The sequence below is a fragment of the Epinephelus moara genome, chromosome 24 (genome assembly GCF_006386435.1).
Source record: "Epinephelus moara isolate mb chromosome 24, YSFRI_EMoa_1.0, whole genome shotgun sequence".
Classification (NCBI taxonomy): domain Eukaryota; kingdom Metazoa; phylum Chordata; class Actinopteri; order Perciformes; family Serranidae; genus Epinephelus; species Epinephelus moara.
This window is the reverse complement of record NC_065529.1, coordinates 25,278,443-25,296,454: the sequence shown is the minus strand read 5'-3', so window position 1 is coordinate 25,296,454 and position 18,012 is coordinate 25,278,443. Positions and strand designations below refer to the sequence as shown.

The following is an 18,012-nucleotide window of genomic DNA, read 5'->3' as shown; positions in this document are numbered from 1 at the left end:
AATTTTGCAGAGCTGGCAGTGAGAGCAAACAAATCTGTCCACGCACTACTACATTCTCTATTTTATTCAATTTACTTTTTTGGATTTGGCATCCATAGCTAACCAGCCACTGTTATCGAGGTTCAGCAACATTTGGATGCATAGAATGAATTTCTATAGACTTCTTTTCTCAGAGGCTCAAGGAGCCACTGGACAGGGGCTAAAGAGACACATGTGGCTCCGGAGCCACAGGTTGCCTACCCCTGTGCTAAAGAAAAGAAGAATGCATGTCACGCTTTGACCTGTTGAGGGCGACAGTGCGCCCCGGAGCGTCTGCGCTACCGGAAATAGAAAAGAAGAAGAATAAGGAGCCGAAGAAGACTCCATGCTCAAGCAAGGATAGTTGTGAAACCGCTGTAAATGTGAAACAAGCTACCTGATGCTGAACTGACACTTGCGACATTCCCATGCTCTGTCAGTGAGAGTCTTTGTCCTCGGAGTCGTTGCTGTAAATCGGGAAGAAGAATTTATTCTGTCCCAGAGTGAAGACATGAGCTCGGTCAGACAGGAAGGTAAGTAACATGCTGAGCTAGCCGGCTAACTTAAAGCTAACCCTGAAGTTGATTTAAAGGAAGTCTGAATGAAACATTAATGTTGCTGTTGTTCCCAGTCGTTAAAAGTATATTAATGAGTCTCTTGTTACGATGAAAAGGTCTGTTAAACTCTGTGACGTTATTATGAGTGAGCATGACTTAGCTTATAGTCATCAGTATTTAACCTTGACATGTAACAACCACAGTTTTGTATGCAGGGTTGGAAATTAACTTTTTTTGTTCACCTGTCATTCAATAGATCACCAATGTTTTGGTTTTTAGGCTGGTTAGTGAAGCAAATGTAGCAGCTACACTTGAATATTTCACCAGTATTTTCCTCATGGCTGGTCCTGATGTCCAGCCCTGATGTTGTGTCATGCAGGGATGATGCCATGTTGCGTTTCTTACAATGAGTGGTTTAAGATGTTTTTCATACACAGTCACCTCGAGTCCTGTCATTAAACGATTGTTCTTGTCATCAGTACAAGTCAAGGGTTTATCCTGAAAACAGCTGTCATAGTTCTGCTTAATTTCTGGTCTAGAGGTGTAAAGTAACTCAGTACATTTGCTCAGTAGTCCACTAAAGTATAATTCTGAGGTAGGCTTTACAGCATAGGGCATCCCTCTGTCCTTGGACCATCACAGCGGATAAGGAATAACACCCAAAAAGAAACTTAAACAGGGAAAGGAAATGATAGAAACCTCAGGAAGAGCAACTGAGGAGCGGTCCTCCACTAGAACACACTAGATTTCGAGGGAAATATTGTAGTTTTTACTCAATTACATTTATTGAACAGTTTGACATACTACTTTGCAGATAAATATCTTACATTTAAAGAAGTTACAGTGAATTGTTAGATATGTGTTCTCATTATTTTTGGGGGCCTGCATTTTGGTGATTATACTTGGATGGACTTACTTGCAATGGAGCATTTACATTGTTGTGTTGAAACCTATAGTTAAGTAACAGATGTAGGCTTGGGCGGGGTCAGGTAGGGGTGAGAATCACCAGAGGCTCCATGATACAATATTATCACGATACTTTAGTCACGATACAATGTTATTGCAACTTTAAATATGTTGCGATAGGCTGATTGTTGCGATATAATATATTGCCATTAATTACCTGTTTGCAACTGCAAATATTAAAGGAGAACTTTGTCAACATCTGTTTTGTCTAATAAGGAAAAAGTATTTGCAGCAAAATGTATGTAGTGGACTGACAAAGCAATTAATTTTAACCAAGTGGGCTACCTAAATTTTAATTTGTATATTTGATAGTAATATTTATTTATTTATTTTAAGATATTTTTGGGGCATTTTGCCTTTAATGGACAGAACAGCCAAGTATGAAAGGGGGAAAGAGAGAGAGAGGACATGACATGACAGCAAAGGGCCACAGGCTGGATTTGAACCCGGGCCGCTGCAGCAACAGCCTTGTACATGGGCGCCTGCTCTATCCACTAAGCCACCGATGCCCTGATAGTAATAATTAATATAATAAAAAATTGATACTTGGCACCATGTGACATTATCATATTGCCGCACAAAAATATCGGGATGCTATGCTGTATGGATTTTTTCCCCCACCCCTAGAATCAAGGTATCAGAGTATACTGGGCTACTGAGAAATCCCTGAAGTATGACTTTCAGTTCTGTCAAAAATACAGCCACTTCTCTTTCTGTTAAACTGTGGCTGAGAGGCTGTATTGAGACGATGTATTGTAGTGCACAACATCCTCCACCAGAGGTCAGTCTCTACTGGAGGAACAGCAGCTGAGCTGAGGAAAGATGGTGACTGCAGGCAGTGGGGATGGAGTTACAGGATTAGTAAGAAAGAAAAATAGCTCTGCCCCTGTTTCCCACATACAGTTGTATCTCCAGCTTCAAAAGCAGTTTATTAGCCACATGGTTTTATTTAACACATCTTCTCTGTTCAGCCCACTGATGTGTCGGCATCTGTTGTAGTGTGTCACCAGGTCGTTCAGCAAAAAGGGCGCTTATTTCCTGTCTGCTCATTATTCTGTTGCCCATATGTATCTAAACTGAGCAGGACTTGTCTAAACAGGCTGATTGCATATTAGAAACTCACAAAGCATTGTAGGCTAGACTGTTACACAAATGCTACAATGACTTCTGTCACCAGTAGCTTAGCTTTTCATGTTTTTGTTTGTTTGTTGTTTTGTTTTTACACAAATACTGTCATGTACTGTGCAACCTGGTGAAATATCAGGAAGGATTTAAAGGACTTATAGTCACATCCACAGTCACAAGCTCAACATGTTCATGTTCCATTACGTCACGTCACTTCCCACACTTATTCTCTTTTTCTTCTCTTATTTTGTCATCTACCATAATTATTTCCATGATCTATGATCTGTTTTATATTTTTGATAAATCCTGCAGACTGTAAGATGTCAGGAAAGAGTTTAAAATGCTCAATACAATTTTATAAATAACTTATTTAAAACTAGAATTTCTCTGATGATGAATGAATTAATTGACTAATGATTTCAAGGATTTCAGCACTGAACACCAAACCACATACATCAACAAGTGTAGAGTTCAAAACACCACCCTGCACTGAGATGTGTGCCTGAAGGTGCACTCAGATGCACTCCAGTAATGCACAACCAGTTTTGCCAGTTTTATATCTACACAGCCTGAACACACACTGATGATACCAGGGGCTGGAAGCTGCACCAGCAGATAACTGTTTGCATAACATCCATCATACAGACATGTGTTTTCAATACAGCCTGAAGGATTTTATTTACATGATATCAATAGTGGTATTTGAATGTTAAAAAAACAACATTGGCTGATAGTTGTTTTTAACTATGATCCCTGACGTACATTTCACAATCTATTATTGACCAAAAATACTGGCCTGGATGATTTTCCAGTCAGGCTGTAGTGAGGAGCGTGCAGTACACTGTGCAAATGGTGAACTGTTGAACCTGTTATTACTTAATATCAGAATTATAAATAAAGTAAAGGCTGTATATGTCACATAGTCAGCCTTTGGTTTGGTTAAGGTACCACATTACGTATCACTGGCAAACTGTGTTGTCTGTCCACATTTTACCCAACAGGTAAAGACCGAATCATCTTTGTCACCAAAGAGGACCATGCTACACCCAGCAGTGCTGAGCTCGTAGAGGAAGATCCCAACGACCCATATGAGGAGCGAGGTGAGGAGAGGAACCTGTTGTCAGGCTTTACTGTAGCTCAGGTTAGGTTTTAAAATTAAAACAATTTTACACAGAGAAGTTAGAATCCATGTGTGGTGGCTGCCGACACTTTATTTTTGTCTGATTTCGGAGGATTTTGCTGGTACGTCAAATCAGCACAGGCAAAACTCTTCGTTAGTTTTTATTTTCTTCATCTGCATTTTGTTGAATTTGAGTTATGGGGTGGAAAATTAATAAGTTGATCAGTTTATGGTCAGATTGAACAGAGCTGATTAGAACAATATATTAGATTAGAGGAGCAGCTGCTGCAGGCTCAGAGCTGGACCACACACTATTTCCATGGTGATGCAGCCAGTTTCATCTAAAGTAGGTTTGAAAAACTTTAAACACCAAAATGGGAGTGCTGTCCGAAGAAATGGAGCTTTCTGTTCCAATATAAATTAAGGAATGTTTAAGTTTCACTTTCACTTCGCCTGGTGCTCTACTGCTCTGTCTGTGCTTTGAGAGTGTGGTGCTCTGAATAACAGAACAGTAAATATATTCCTAATTTACAGACCAGCTCCAAAAATCTGAAAATTATTATGTGCCAGCAAATGAATGTGTGGGAAACCCTCCTAAAACAGTTACCTGCATTGTACCACATATTAACTAAGCCCTCCTCTCTGATCCTAGGTCTGATTCTTCCCAGTGGGGAGATAAACTGGAACTGCCCCTGCCTGGGTGGGATGGCCAGTGGTCCCTGTGGGACTGAATTTAAGGACGCCTTCTCCTGTTTCCACTACAGTAAAGAGGAGGTGAAGGGCTCTGAATGCCTGGAGCAGTTCAGGGCCATGCAGGAGTGTATGCAGCGTTACCCGGAGCTTTATCCTCAAGAAGACGACAAGGTGCAACAAGAACAATCGTCAGAAACAGAACAGACCTCACAAGACTCTGCATCTGCAGAAACATCAGGTGCAAACTCAACACCTGCCTCTGAGCAGGACTCTGATACCACTCCATCCAGCACAGAGGGCTCAGCGGAAAGCTAATGAAGAGCCTTGGTGGCAGCTAGAGCTGGGTATCGGTGCTCAATACTTATAAGGTATCGACCGAAATTACCAAGTAGTATCAAAACATCTCCAGTCAAAAAATATATTCAATCGTTTTTGTACCCACATCACCACAAGCGTTCTTCAATTTAAGGCAACATGTGATTAGTCCACTACTGCAGCAGCTACAACCCTTACTGTCTGTGATGTGACGTCAAACGTGTTGTAGTATTTGACAGAGTTGGTAGTTCAGTGTGTAGAGCTGCCACCAAAACATTCACAAGCATGGCTGTACTACACACTTGTGGCATCTGGTGGCATTTAAGGCAACTGAATGCTTCCATTCACACGATTGGTAGCGAATAAAGAAAAAAAAGGTATCAAATTAAGTACTGTATTGGTATCAGCGTCACTGTAAGGGAACTGGTTTTGGTGCTAGTATTGTATTATTTCAAACATGAGCCACAATTTAAAGTCCAACTGAAGTTACATTTATTTAGTTTTACTGTTAATACTGTAGTTTTTTATGATTAAGAGAAAGAAGAAAAAAGTTCGGAGGGAATATTAGAAATGCTCATTTTGCTCTCAGTGGCTGGATGAGCTGTTGGTGTCTTATTGTCCAGCACCGTAACTTACAGGCCGTTTGGAGATGGTGTGTTGTCAGCATAGAGGAGTAAAGTCCACAACAGCATCTGAACTGACTGAAGTTATAATTGTAAGTTTGCATGCTGCTTAATGTGCTGCAGCAGAATAGCTGTTTCTAGTTTTCCCTGCTTGGTTAGCAGGTTAAGCCAGCAAACACACATGCTCATGTTTGGTTTCCACAGAAATGCTTATGTGGGTTGGTATGCTTCATACAAATATGGTTCAGAACGATGTGATTCAATCGGCTGTATGGAAACAAGTTCTCGATCTACAGAGACATCTGGACATATACATCTAGACGGAGAGCTAAAGGTATTGTGAGGAATTATATTATATACAGAGCAGATATATATCAAGCTGTAGAAAACAAAAAACATGATATGTAATTTCAGTTGGAGTTTGAACATTTTATTTACGAATGAGATGAGCTTGAACTTTTGAAAAACTAACACAATGTTGTCAATGAAAAAATGACGATCTTGAGTTGCTCAAACCTGATTTTGGGTTCAGGCAAGACAAGATTTAAGAATCCTTAATTCAGTCAAGCGCCCAGAGGACCAACCCTTTAATACACCTCAGTGTGTATTTACCAGCCACAACAACGTCGCAACAGCTGGTATTGTTTTTGTGTGTGTGTTTGTGTGTGTGTTAAAATGTGGCCCCGGTGACACCTGTTTTAGCAGAAGCTACCACATAAACGGTTTTAAGTATTTTGTCAGGTGTTTATATGTCCGTCTGCAACACAGTAACGTCACAACGGTGCAAAAATCAGTCACAAAACTTAACAGGTGTGTAGTTTGGATCATAATGAAGGCAGAGTTGGAAATAAGGGTGGTCCAAGCAAGGGGGCAAGGAGAGTGGAAGTACGGGGTTAGGAAGTAGGGAAGGGGCCATTGCGCTCCCACTTTACGCCCCTTGCTGAAATTCGCTTCAAGTCATGGAGCGCTGTATTGTGGCTGCAGTGATGGCATCACAAGATGGTTTCTAGATTTTTTATTTCCTTTGTTTCCATGCTGGAATTTACAATAACGAGGTCTGAAATTATAGTAAAAACATGTTTTATACCTTTTATTTTCTGACATCTGTGCTATTTTCTTATGATATACAGCTTATAATAATTATGTGTTACACAAAGTTTATATTAAGCTTTGACTCAAAGTTATTGTAGTGATGTTACGATAAAGTTAAGTTTGCAGAGGTGTGACTAATGTACTAAAGACAACCTTACAGTTTCTACTGTGGATCCTGAATAGTGAGTTTCCACATCTGACCTGTTGGACTGCATTGCTTCTGCTTATTTATATCCACACCTAAAACCTTTACCTCAGCTGAACAATTTGTGTTCAACAAAGGACTGAATCAAAGTGACTTGAACTGTTTATTGTTAAAAGTTTTGTAATAAATATGACTATAACTGACAGTATTGTTTTTTGTGAGATATTGTTGTTTACCATGTGTAAATGTGTTATTACAGTAGCCTTGACCAGAGGCATTATGTTTTTGGGTTGTCCGCACATCCCTCCCATTCTTATGAATACACTATCTCAAGAAGGGAGGGAATTTCTTCAAAATTGACACAAACGTTCACTTGGACTCAAGGATGACCTAATAAGATTTTGGTGTTCAAAGGTCAAGGTGACTGGTCCTGTCTGTCTCATTCTTGTGAACGCAATATATCAAGAACGCCCTGAAGGAATTTCTTCAAATTTGGCACAAACATTCACCTGGACACAATTGTGATCTGACTAGATTTTGGTGGTCAAGGGTCAAAGGTCAAGGTCAGCAATATCTCAAAAATACCTTGGGAGTTTCTTCAAATTTGGCACAAACATCTGCTTGGATTCAGTGATGAACCGATTAGATTTTGGTAGTCATAAGTCAAAGGTCAATGTCACCTCAGTTTTTTCATTCTTGTGAATGAGATATTTCAAGAGCGCCCTGAATGAATTTCTTCAAATTTGGCACAAATGTTCACTTGGACTCAAGGATGACCTGACCAGATTTTGGTGGTCAAAGGTCAAGGTCAGCGGGACCTTGCACTCATCTCATTCTCATGAACGTGATATCTCAAAAACGCCTTGGGGGAAATTTCCTCAAATTTGGCACAAACATCTGCTTGGATTCACTGATGAACTGATTAGATTTTGGTGGTCATAGGTCAAGGTCAGTGTCACCTCATGTTTTTCATTCTTGTGAGCGTGATATTTCAATAAAACCTTAAGGGAATTTCTTCAGATTTGGTGCAAACGTTCCCTTGAACTGATTAGGATTTGGTGGACACAGGCCAAGGTCACTGTGGCCTCTTAATACATCTTTTTGTCCATAACTCAGGAATTTATGTGCTAATTATGGCAAAACTTCACACAAATGTCTAATTGGATATAAAAGGTCAAAGGTTAGCTTCACCGTTACATAACGTTCTGCATAAAACACTTTTTCTGGCCATTACGTCATACGTCAGGAGAGACATTTGGTCACCAATTTTGGGTGTCTACCTTGAAACTGTACCGATTGTATGGCTCTTCTGTGTGTGCAGTATCCATGTTTTCACAGACATTGATGGAAACTGTAAGAGACACTTGACTGGTGCGTGGAGGCATACAAACGCAGGACAGTAATTCTATTTTTTTTTACATGACCTAGGCCTGACATTGGAATCATGACCCTTTACATCACATTGCAAGTCAACAAACAAGTGAACTCTTGAGCAGCTGCAGCAGAGTTACACAAGGACAATTTTCTATATCCATTATTGATATAATACATTATTCCTCTGAAAGTGTGCCCCTAGACCTCAGACTAATAATCATACTGAGCTGTAATTGTGCATTTTTACGTGGGACTTGTTATAGTTATAGATGTATAGAAATAAGATGATTCTACATAATAGTTGTTGACCTGTCCAAAGGTTCTGGCATGCACTCTTGTTTACCTGAGTTGCGTGTCAAAGCATCAGGGGTCAGAGGTCTGTGGCAGTGTTTGTCCGCTGAAGCATGTGCCACTTCAAACTCCCTCAGGGGTCAATAATTACCAAACACCATTTCCTATCCTCGTGTACCATTGGCCGATTGCGAAGGGCAAAGATGACCAAAACGCCAATGAGACAATAAGTTGAAGAGTGATCGCCCTTAAATTTTCTTTCTCTCCGTGGAGGACGGCCTGCAGTGAGAGCTGCCTTTTGTCTCCAGCGTGATCTCTAACTACAGGTTGCTGCTCAAGTGTGTGACAGGATGTCATCTTTAAAGGAGATATGCAGTGGTTTACCCCTGGATCCACTGCCCCCTAACCGGGGAAGAGACTGCAATGTGCCACATGCACCTATCCGGACCCCGAACCTTACAGCAGAGGAGGAGCGGGTGAGTTAAACTGTTTCTGTGGATTCAAACTTGTTCAGCTTTGTCATGCAATAATTTATAAATCAATTATCCAGGTACATGTAGACCTCTTGAATCCATTTTGTGCGCACCACAATGAAACAGAGCAGTCATTAATGTCAATAGGTACTACTGTGATTTTCCACAATCACAAGTGTAAATACTGTCTGTTAAATAAACTCCAAAAGGAAGATTACATTGCTAATGGTAGGGAAAGCCCCAAACATGAACCAACTTGGCTGCAGTCAAACCTGTCAAACTACTATCAGAAGGAAAAAGTGAAACATCACCACGCAGCTATGTGAGAGTGAGCTGGAGGAGGTTACAGCTCACTGTCATGTCAGACAGTTGCTTTCCTATAAATGTCAGATGCAGACACACAACCGACATTAAGCTATGCTGCGTACTCTGACTTATTGCATCACTGTTGGCTCATTGGCTGCCCTAAAATATTGATTATTCTCTAAGGTCTTTAACTGATTGTCTAAACTGAGAGCAAAGACTTGAGTCAATGATTAACAGAGATGCAGCAGGTGCTCTGCCTGTTAGCCTTAAAGTGTAAAAGATCTACTCATCCGTCTCACTGTGCTGAAACATTTACACTGTACAGAGTGTCTTCACTAACCTACTGTCAATGCCTCTTCCCTCTAGTTGGCGCTGAGAAATGCACTGCGTTACTTCCCTCCCACCCATCATGCAACTCTTGCACCTGAATTTGCCCAAGAGCTGCGGCAGTACGGGCACATTTACATGTACCGCTTCTGCCCCACGTTACGCATGAGGTGAGGCAACCAAATGATGAAAGCCCAACTGATATGGCATTCTTTATGCCAGTATCCATACTGATATTTGAGAATAAATTAATCTATGTGTTGGCTGTTATTCCGATTTTGCCCATACAATTTATATAAATATTTTGACAATAATACTTCAAGTTTGGTTGTTAGGTTAGGACATGTGCTATATGATTTTTTTATATCATTAAAGATGACAGTAACAGTAAATGAAAGATGAGTTTGGTAATTTTGTTTCTGACAATGAATTACGTAATAATAAAAACAACAAAAACAATCGATAAAACTGTAACACTGTCTTCGTGGACTTGGTATAACCTGCAGAGCATAATTATTCCTAAAAATCTAGTCCATCTAAAAAAATCTCTCAATGTAACTGCAAAATGCAGCCATTTTGTTTGAGCTGGATTTAGTCCTTTCATTGTGTGTTTAATGATTGTATTTCCTGTGTGTTTATTCTGTTTAAACTGTTACTGGTGTGCTGCCTTGCTGCCAGGTCTCCCTCAGAGAAGAGCAGGGACTTCCTGGTTGAATAAAGTTAAATAAATGTAAATAAAATTGACCTGCTGGTATATTTGTCAGGTCAGTCGGGCTTTAATAACAATCCCTGCTGTCGAAGATGTTCTCTGCCTTTTGCATTTACACAAGGTTGTAACTTTTCAAAGGAGAAATAACACATTCCCTCTGTTATAAATAAAATGTTTAATTCATATGCAATCACACGCACCCTTCAGTTTCAGGACATTGTGGAGGGTTTTGCTGCTGCAGCCTCACTGGTCTGGTATGAACACTAATGGTGGCTTATGAAAGTACCTCACCAGAAATTATAGGAAATCTTTGTGTCATCCTGTGAAAGTGTGAAAGTTACATACACATCTCTCTTTATGATGGTTTTGTTTAATTTGTCTTTCTCCACAACAGTGATGTAAGTTTGTCTCTGTCTCCTCAGAGCGTACCCCATAGATCAGTACCCGTGCCGCACACGCCAAGCTGCCTCCATAATGCTCATGATCATGAACAACCTGGACCCTGCAGTTGCTCAGGTCAGCCTCTAACACAGCTTGTATTAACATAGCAACTAAGCATGTGATGTATTTTGCTTAATTCATTGTCTAATTGGCATCTTTATCCTTCAGTTCCCTCAGGAGCTTGTCACCTACGGAGGCAATGGACAGGTGTTCAGTAACTGGGCCCAGGTGAGCCCTGAGTAAATGTGTTTTCTTACAAAGGATTTGGTGACGATTTATAAATAGATGTATATTAAAGATTTGTGTGTGTCTGGGTGCAGTTTCGTCTGGTGATGCACTACCTGAGCGAGATGACAGAGGAGCAGACTCTGGTCATGTACAGCGGTCATCCCATGGGCCTGTTCCCCAGCCTACCTTCATCACCTCGCGCTGTCATCACCAACGGCATGGTAACAGCCTAACACACATCTGATTAAGCTTTTAGCCCACTTACAACCCTGTGTACTGACATACACTGTTCTTTTTTTTTTTGCTCAGGTTATTCCAAATTACTCCTCCAGAGATCAGTATGAAAGCATGTTTGCCCTTGGTGTGTCAATGTAAGTTTTTAAGATGCTTTTCAGTAAGAAAATGTTGCTGTATTAGCCTTGTATGTGGGTGTACATGTTTGATGTAATCTCTGTTCTTTTATTTGTCCGTTTTCAGGTACGGTCAAATGACAGCTGGCAGCTACTGCTACATCGGACCTCAGGGTATTGTTCATGGCACTATGGTTTGTGATTTTTTTTTTGTATGCACACAGCACTCCAGTATTGACTCATGCAAAATATGGATCACTTTTAATCAGTGGTTACCAAACTGAAGTGAGATGAAACAAGGAAAAAGTTATCTTATTAACTTGTTTCTAGTCTTTGCCTTTTGACTTTTTACTGTGACCTGTAAATTCTTTAAATGAAACAATATAGGAAGGAAAAAAATTAAGGTCACATGTATAGACTGTGTTAGATATTGGACATAGCCACCATAGCGTCACCCATTGGTTTGTGGACTCCTGTATTAATGTATTAAAGCCTCGAGTCTGGCATATTGGCTGTCGCCATCTTGGATTTTTGGGGCCACAAGTGACCATATTTGGATGAGAGGGTGGCACTACCCTAACATTAGCTGCTAGCTTGGTTAGCACAGTGCATTTATAGCTATGGTTAACTGTGATAATGCTAATGCTGATGCTATTTTTGCAAGTCAAAAACAGACTTACCAGAAAAACTTTACATCCAACTCCTTAGGGGGTCTTTGAGTGCAACCAAACAACACCTGTTTATTTCTGTCGTAAATTGAGCATTTTAACAGGGGGGGGGGGGTTCTATGGATATTGATTTGCTTTGGAGTCTACCTCAAGTGGCCACTGGATGAACTGCAGTTTCATTTTTCAGCCCTGGAAGTTGCACCTTGGTCACTTGTCAAAACAGTTGGGATGTAACTACTTTAAAGGAGCAGTGTATAGGATTTAGTGGCATCTAGTGGTGAGGTGTGAAATTACAACATACTGAATACTCATTGTTTCACCCCTCTTTTTCCAAAAACATGAAAGGCCCTGTCTAGATCCAGTGTTTGGTTTGTCTGTTTTGGGCATAGTTATGAATATTACTTTCCATCTCTGGACCCTCCTAAATCGCACGCACTGCTCCTTTAAATCATAACAGTCACTGACACATTACCTGTGTGTTATAGTTCCTGTTCTTTTATTTCTTCCCCTGTGTGTGTCCGTGTAGCTGACTGTGTTGAATGCCGGCCGGAGGTACCTGGGCTCCGGTGACTTGAGGGGACGCGTCTTTGTGACCTCTGGACTCGGGGGCATGAGTGGAGCTCAGGCTAAAGCTGCCGTCATCGCAGGATGCATTGGTGTGATTGCAGAGGTCAGCTGGTGTCCAGTCATTTCCCAATAATACTCACCGCTGACAGAGCGAGAATGAAGCACGTCCTGAGTGTGACTGTGTGAATTTGTTTCCTGTGTAGGTGGATGAGGCTCCTCTTAGAAAGAGGCACGAGCAGGGATGGCTGATGGAGGTCACCAGCAGCATGGACCACTGCATCAAACGCATCAGGTAACAAAGAGGAAAAGTCGTTATGAGAGTGCAAAAATATTTTTTAGAAATAGTTGCTGCATACTTACTATTACTCTGTGATTTACTGTTGTTGATGGTCATGAGGGATTTAATATGATAGACTTTGTGTGTGTGCCTGTGTTTCTCTTTACATGTGTCAGATGTCATATTGTCAGCTCTATCCAGTAAAAGTCTAGACTTGCAGTCATATTAATTGGCAGCCCTTTCCGCTAAAACAAAGCCCCATGCACTGTAAAAATACTCTGTGACAAGTAAAAGTACGTACGTTTTGTGAGCAAAAAGTAGTAAAAGTACTCAATATAGAAGAATGGCACCTGTGAGTGTTAAACTGTTATTTAATACATTATGAGACTATAAAAAGAATGGGGCCTCCCTAGTGTAGTGGTTAGAGCACTCGTCTTCAGTGCGGATGGTCCAGGGCTTTAATCCTGCTGGGGTTGACGACAGCAAAGGCATTCGGCCACAAGAGGTTCCCACCACCGAATCAAACGGGATCAGATTCCTTAAGGAGGCTTCAGGATAAGAGAGTAACTCCGGAAGCTGAGCCTAGTCCTCAACAAGGGCGCGGTTTGAAGACGAGAGTTTCCAGACGTAAAAGTGGATTCATAAGACTATTAAAACAATAACAAAAAGAATGAAATGTTTGTTGAGCCTATCCCAGCTGACATTGGGCGAGAGGCAGGGTACACCCTGGACAGGTTGCCAGACTATCACAGTCAACCGGAGTACCCGGAGAAAACCCACACAGACACGGGGAGAACATGCAAAGTCTGCACAGAAGAGTAACATATTAGTACTGCTGTGCTCCACAGAGACAGTAAGATGTATCCCATAACACAACCTGCCTGCTGTAAGATTCAGTACTGTTTTTGTGTGTTTCAGAGAAGCCAAGAGCTCCAAGACTGCCCTCAGTCTGGGTTACCATGGCAACATTGTAGACTTGTGGTGAGTGACAGATGAAAACATCCAGCTGCTCAGACACGACTCAGGTCTGCAGCTACAGTGAGAGAGACACATTTTGACACACTTTTCTAACCTCTTCACCAGGGAGAGGCTGCTGTTAGAGTATGAGAGGACGGGGGACCTCCTGGTGGATCTGGGCTCAGACCAGACCTCCCTTCACAACCCATATAACGGAGGCTACTACCCAGTCCAGCTCAGTTTCCGCCAGGCGAATCAGCTCATGGCGACTGATTCTAAGCGTTTCGTAGCCATGGTCCAAGAGAGGTAATATGAATCACACTTTGCTGCGGTATATTTTGAGCAACATATGGGTCTGTACAGCTGATATAATGTGTTTTACATATGATCACAGCCTCCGAAGACACGTTAAGGCCATCAACAAACTGTCTGATGCTGGCATGTTTTTCTGGGATTATGGCAATGCATTTCTCCTGGAGGCCCAGAGAGCTGGTCAGTGATTTAACACTCATACACACACACACTCAGAATAAACCATTATTATCACTCAGTCCATGTCAGGCCAATAAAGAGGTTTGTGTTTCTTGTTTTTATAGGAGCAGAGGTGGAAAAGGTTGGCGGAGGAGCAACAGAATTTCGTTATCCCTCTTACGTCCAGCACATTATGGGGTGAGACATTTTCTTATTCAATCCAGCACTGATACTGTAATAGAGCTGTAGACAGTTGCAAGTCATCTGTGATCAGTTCTTTTCTTCTTGTGATCAATAGTTGTTGATCTCTCCTTCTGTCTTTGCCACAGGGACATTTTCTCTTTGGGCTTTGGCCCGTTCCGCTGGGTGTGCACATCTGGCGACCCCCAAGATCTTGCTGTAACTGACAATATCGCCGCTACTGTCCTGGAGGAAATTAGTGCCAATGTGACTGATCGCATCAGACAGCAGCACAGTGATAACATCCGCTGGATCAGAGAGGCTGGAAAACACAAAATGGTGGGTGACATTCTGGGCAACCAGTGCCATCATTTACCCTCTGATGAGATACGCAGCTGCATTAGGCTGATTTCCTCTGTCTTTATTTAGGTTGTGGGATCTCAAGCCAGAATCCTGTACTCTGACCAGAAAGGAAGAGTCTGCATTGCTTTGGCTATAAACCAGGCTGTCGCTGATGGACGAGTTTCAGTAAGAGGATACATTGTCTGCTGAGGCCCTGATCACACAGAAAGCGTTTTGCAGGTTGCAAAACACAAGGCTCACCACACTGCCTTTAAATTGAATGCCACTAGTAAAAATGCTTGCTGCACCTTTTTATTGTTGCCAGGCAACCACCCCATCACCTCCTTACCCTCACCTCCCTGTGTAATCAGTCTACCATTTATTTTGGCTAAAACTACCTGCTTATTTTCACAGTAATTAGTAGCTAGTTACTAAAATGGACAGTCGGATAGTTTTAGGTATCCAGCAACTGCAATCACCAGTTTCTCCTCCATTGTTTACCAAATGTAAACTTGTTGTCGTGACTACCACAGAAAGCCCACCTCTCAAATCATCCGATTGGACAATGGGGAAAAAAGCACAGATGACGTGGGGTGCTTTTAGGCGGAAGTTTTTTCAACTTGAGGAGTCCGGCAAAAACACCAGGGCGTAACAATGAAAAACAAAACAAGCAAAAAGCTTAATTCTCATTAAAAACAAGTACAAAAAGCTGCCTCCAGCTGCTAAGACACTTTCTGTGTGATCAGGGCCTTAGGAGATTATTTAATGTTTACAGCATGATGTCCAGTTTTCAGTGGAGTCTGAGTAATAACCATCTTGTGTTATTTGTGTACCTCAGGCTCCTGTGGTCATCAGCAGAGACCATCATGATGTCAGCGGCACAGACAGCCCCTTCAGAGAAACCTCTAATGTGTATGATGGATCTGCCTTCTGTGCAGGTATGTGTGTGATCAGTGATGTGCAAGATACTGAAAATTAGTATCAGTCACAACTCACGGTTACTAGTGACTTCTCTCAGGTAATTAAATTACTTCACCAATTATTGCATATACAAGTAATCAGTTAGGGCAGTGGTTTTCAAACTTTTTCCTGCTCAAGGCACACCTGCATTTATATCTGTACACAATAGACTCTATGTAAGCACTCTTATCAGGACATAAATGTTTGTTTTTATATACTAATATCAAATAACAGTTGACAACCAACTATTACTCATGAAATATTTATTAACAAAATGAGTTAAGAAATAATTTTAAAGTTTTAAAAATTTCACCAAGGCACCAATAACACACCCATTAAACCGCGGCACACCATTTGAGAACCACTGAGTTAAGGAAAGCAATTTTTGTATTACTTTAAAATATCTGCTTCAGTTCTCTAACCCTACGCAAACATAGCTGTTGTATTATTTTAGTGTTTGATCATCTGTCGCAATTACCACAGAGCTGATTATACAAATGTTAGGTTAGCCAAAATATGTCCAAACGTAACTGATGTCTGTTACACATGTAAACAATGGCCTGTCAGTCTTACACATATGTTGTGGGGCCAGCCACGGGTTAACTGACTGTCGGACAGAAATATTCCAAATTTATCAAAAAGTATTCAATATTCCTGTACATCCCCTGACAGCTATAACTTGGAATCCCGGAGGAGGACAGCATTCCCATAGCCATATAGAGAGTCATTGCCTTCACTGCACTGATAGTCAGACACTTTATTCTCCTTAAAAGGAAGCACATTTACCCTCCCAGCCATAGTGGATGGATTGTGGAGGTCCTGCATTGTATCACACTTGAGAAAATTAGGCACCCTAAGAACTTTAGGGAAACCTGGGGGCACCTTTTAAATTACATAGATACACTGTCTGTTCTGCCTGATGGCATTGCTAGCAACAGCTGAGCCCCGCCCCTCTTTGATTTGCTCATATATTTATTTTATTTCATGTCCTGGTTTAAATCTTAAAAGTTATTGCTTATATGTACACGTCTGATGTACTCTGCTCTTTGTTTTGCTCCTCACTTCCCTGGGTGTCAGGTCTGGTGGGTGGGAGGGAGTTTATTTCTCTGTTTGTACACAAAATGAATAAAGAGATTAAAAAAATAATAATAAATTGTAGCCTAAAACTAACAACATATGATGAGCTGCCTGGTTTGGAGGTTTCCTTCTCAGCTCTGGTGGTACACAAGACAAAGACACTGTATCATTTATCATATGTTGTCAGTTTTGCACTTGGTTCTGTGGACAATGATGCAGTGTGACTTGACTTGAAAGTGAGAACGCTGCAGACATTGCGACAGATGATCAAACATAATGGAGCAGCTCTACAGTCCACACAAAATCTGTTCCTTGTTACTGTTGCCATTCAACACTAACACCAATCAATTTCCTGCCTCTCTTCATTCATATGAATCAGTAACACTGCAGGAATCATTTTCACAATGTCTCCCCCTTACAGACATGGCAGTCCAGAACTTTGTTGGTGATGCATTCAGGGGCGCCACATGGGTAGCCCTGCACAACGGTGGTGGTGTTGGCTGGTAAGACTGGCTGGTCTCCCAGTAAATAGTAATCTGTATGACACTTTTTGATTCATCAAAACTTATCTGTCACCAGGGGGTCAGTGTGTTTATTACTGTATCTGTTGTGTCGCCTGCAGGGGTGAGGTAATGAATGGAGGGTTTGGTTTGCTCTTGGACGGCTCAGAGGAGGCAGCAAAGCGAGCCAGACTGATGCTCAACTGGGACGTGTCCAATGGGGTGAGAGTGTAGAGAGGATAGCAGCGTGACAGAGTCCAGCCTCACTTACTGTGTTACACTGTAAGCTCTAATGGCTCTGTGTCTGTGTGCTGCAGGTGGCTCGTCGCTGCTGGTCTGGAAACTCCAACGCCTATGACACCATCCAGCACACCATGGAGGAGAACAGGCAGCTGCGTGTCACCATGCCCTTTCCTGTACAGGATGAGTGCGTGCTGGATCGTGCCCTGCAGGGCTAGCCAACACTTAGGCACAGCCAAGGAGACCTGCAGCTGTAATCCTGTCAGTAGTGTCTGAATCAGGCCTTATCCAGGTTTCAGAGGATCAGTACTAGTTAATGAATCAGTGGCCATGTTGTTACAGAAATGGTTTGCCATGAACACAGAATGCAAAATAGGCTCCAGTATTATGCGCGGCTGTTTTAATAATTTAATTTGCAAGAATATATTCTTTTCATGTGCTGAAAATTAAACTACAAGTATGTATAAATGATCAAGCCCATATGAGTCATTTGTATGTTGGTAATCTACGAAAATAATTTGCTACATATACAGTAATTTGTCCAATAATGGCTGTCAAAATGTCAATGACATGTTAGTGGCACAGAAATGTAGTTTTTTATATTTTGAAAAAAAGGAGAG

The 18,012-nt window shown here is 41.4% G+C and overlaps 2 protein-coding genes across 2 annotated transcripts; both read left to right on the top strand.

Moving 5' to 3' along the window:
• The first annotated feature begins 325 nt into the window (after positions 1 to 325).
• Positions 326 to 6,857, top strand: chchd4b (coiled-coil-helix-coiled-coil-helix domain containing 4b). The gene is made up of 3 exons (XM_050038953.1): positions 326 to 551; positions 3,668 to 3,766; positions 4,439 to 6,857. The coding sequence occupies exons 1-3, from the start codon at positions 530 to 532 to the stop codon at positions 4,792 to 4,794; spliced, it is 477 nt and encodes a 158-aa protein (XP_049894910.1). The 5' UTR covers positions 326 to 529; the 3' UTR covers positions 4,795 to 6,857.
• A 1,695-nt stretch (positions 6,858 to 8,552) lies between these two features.
• uroc1 (urocanate hydratase 1) lies at positions 8,553 to 17,863 on the top strand. The gene is made up of 19 exons (XM_050038616.1): positions 8,553 to 8,795; positions 9,465 to 9,595; positions 10,557 to 10,650; positions 10,744 to 10,803; positions 10,896 to 11,024; positions 11,113 to 11,174; positions 11,281 to 11,347; positions 12,348 to 12,491; positions 12,592 to 12,680; positions 13,584 to 13,646; positions 13,749 to 13,928; positions 14,017 to 14,114; positions 14,219 to 14,291; positions 14,423 to 14,612; positions 14,703 to 14,801; positions 15,454 to 15,553; positions 17,074 to 17,155; positions 17,275 to 17,374; positions 17,470 to 17,863. Exons 1-19 carry the CDS (start codon positions 8,670 to 8,672, stop codon positions 17,608 to 17,610), a joined length of 2,028 nt encoding a protein of 675 aa, XP_049894573.1. The 5' UTR covers positions 8,553 to 8,669; the 3' UTR covers positions 17,611 to 17,863.
• Positions 17,864 to 18,012: the final 149 nt, after the last annotated feature.

Bases quoted from the DNA above. Each gene is read 5' to 3' on its own strand.
- chchd4b (XM_050038953.1), top strand. From the start codon at position 530: ATGAGCTCGGTCAGACAGGAAG. The intron at 552-3,667 runs GTAAGTAACATG...TTTACCCAACAG, and splicing joins GAGCTCGGTCAGACAGGAAG to GTAAAGACCGAATCATCTTT. The intron at 3,767-4,438 runs GTGAGGAGAGGA...CTCTGATCCTAG, and splicing joins CGACCCATATGAGGAGCGAG to GTCTGATTCTTCCCAGTGGG.
- uroc1 (XM_050038616.1), top strand. From the start codon at position 8,670: ATGTCATCTTTAAAGGAGATATGCAGTGGTTTACCCCTGGATCCACTG. The intron at 11,175-11,280 runs GTAAGTTTTTAA...GTCCGTTTTCAG, and splicing joins TTTGCCCTTGGTGTGTCAAT to GTACGGTCAAATGACAGCTG. The intron at 13,647-13,748 runs GTGAGTGACAGA...CCTCTTCACCAG, and splicing joins GGCAACATTGTAGACTTGTG to GGAGAGGCTGCTGTTAGAGT.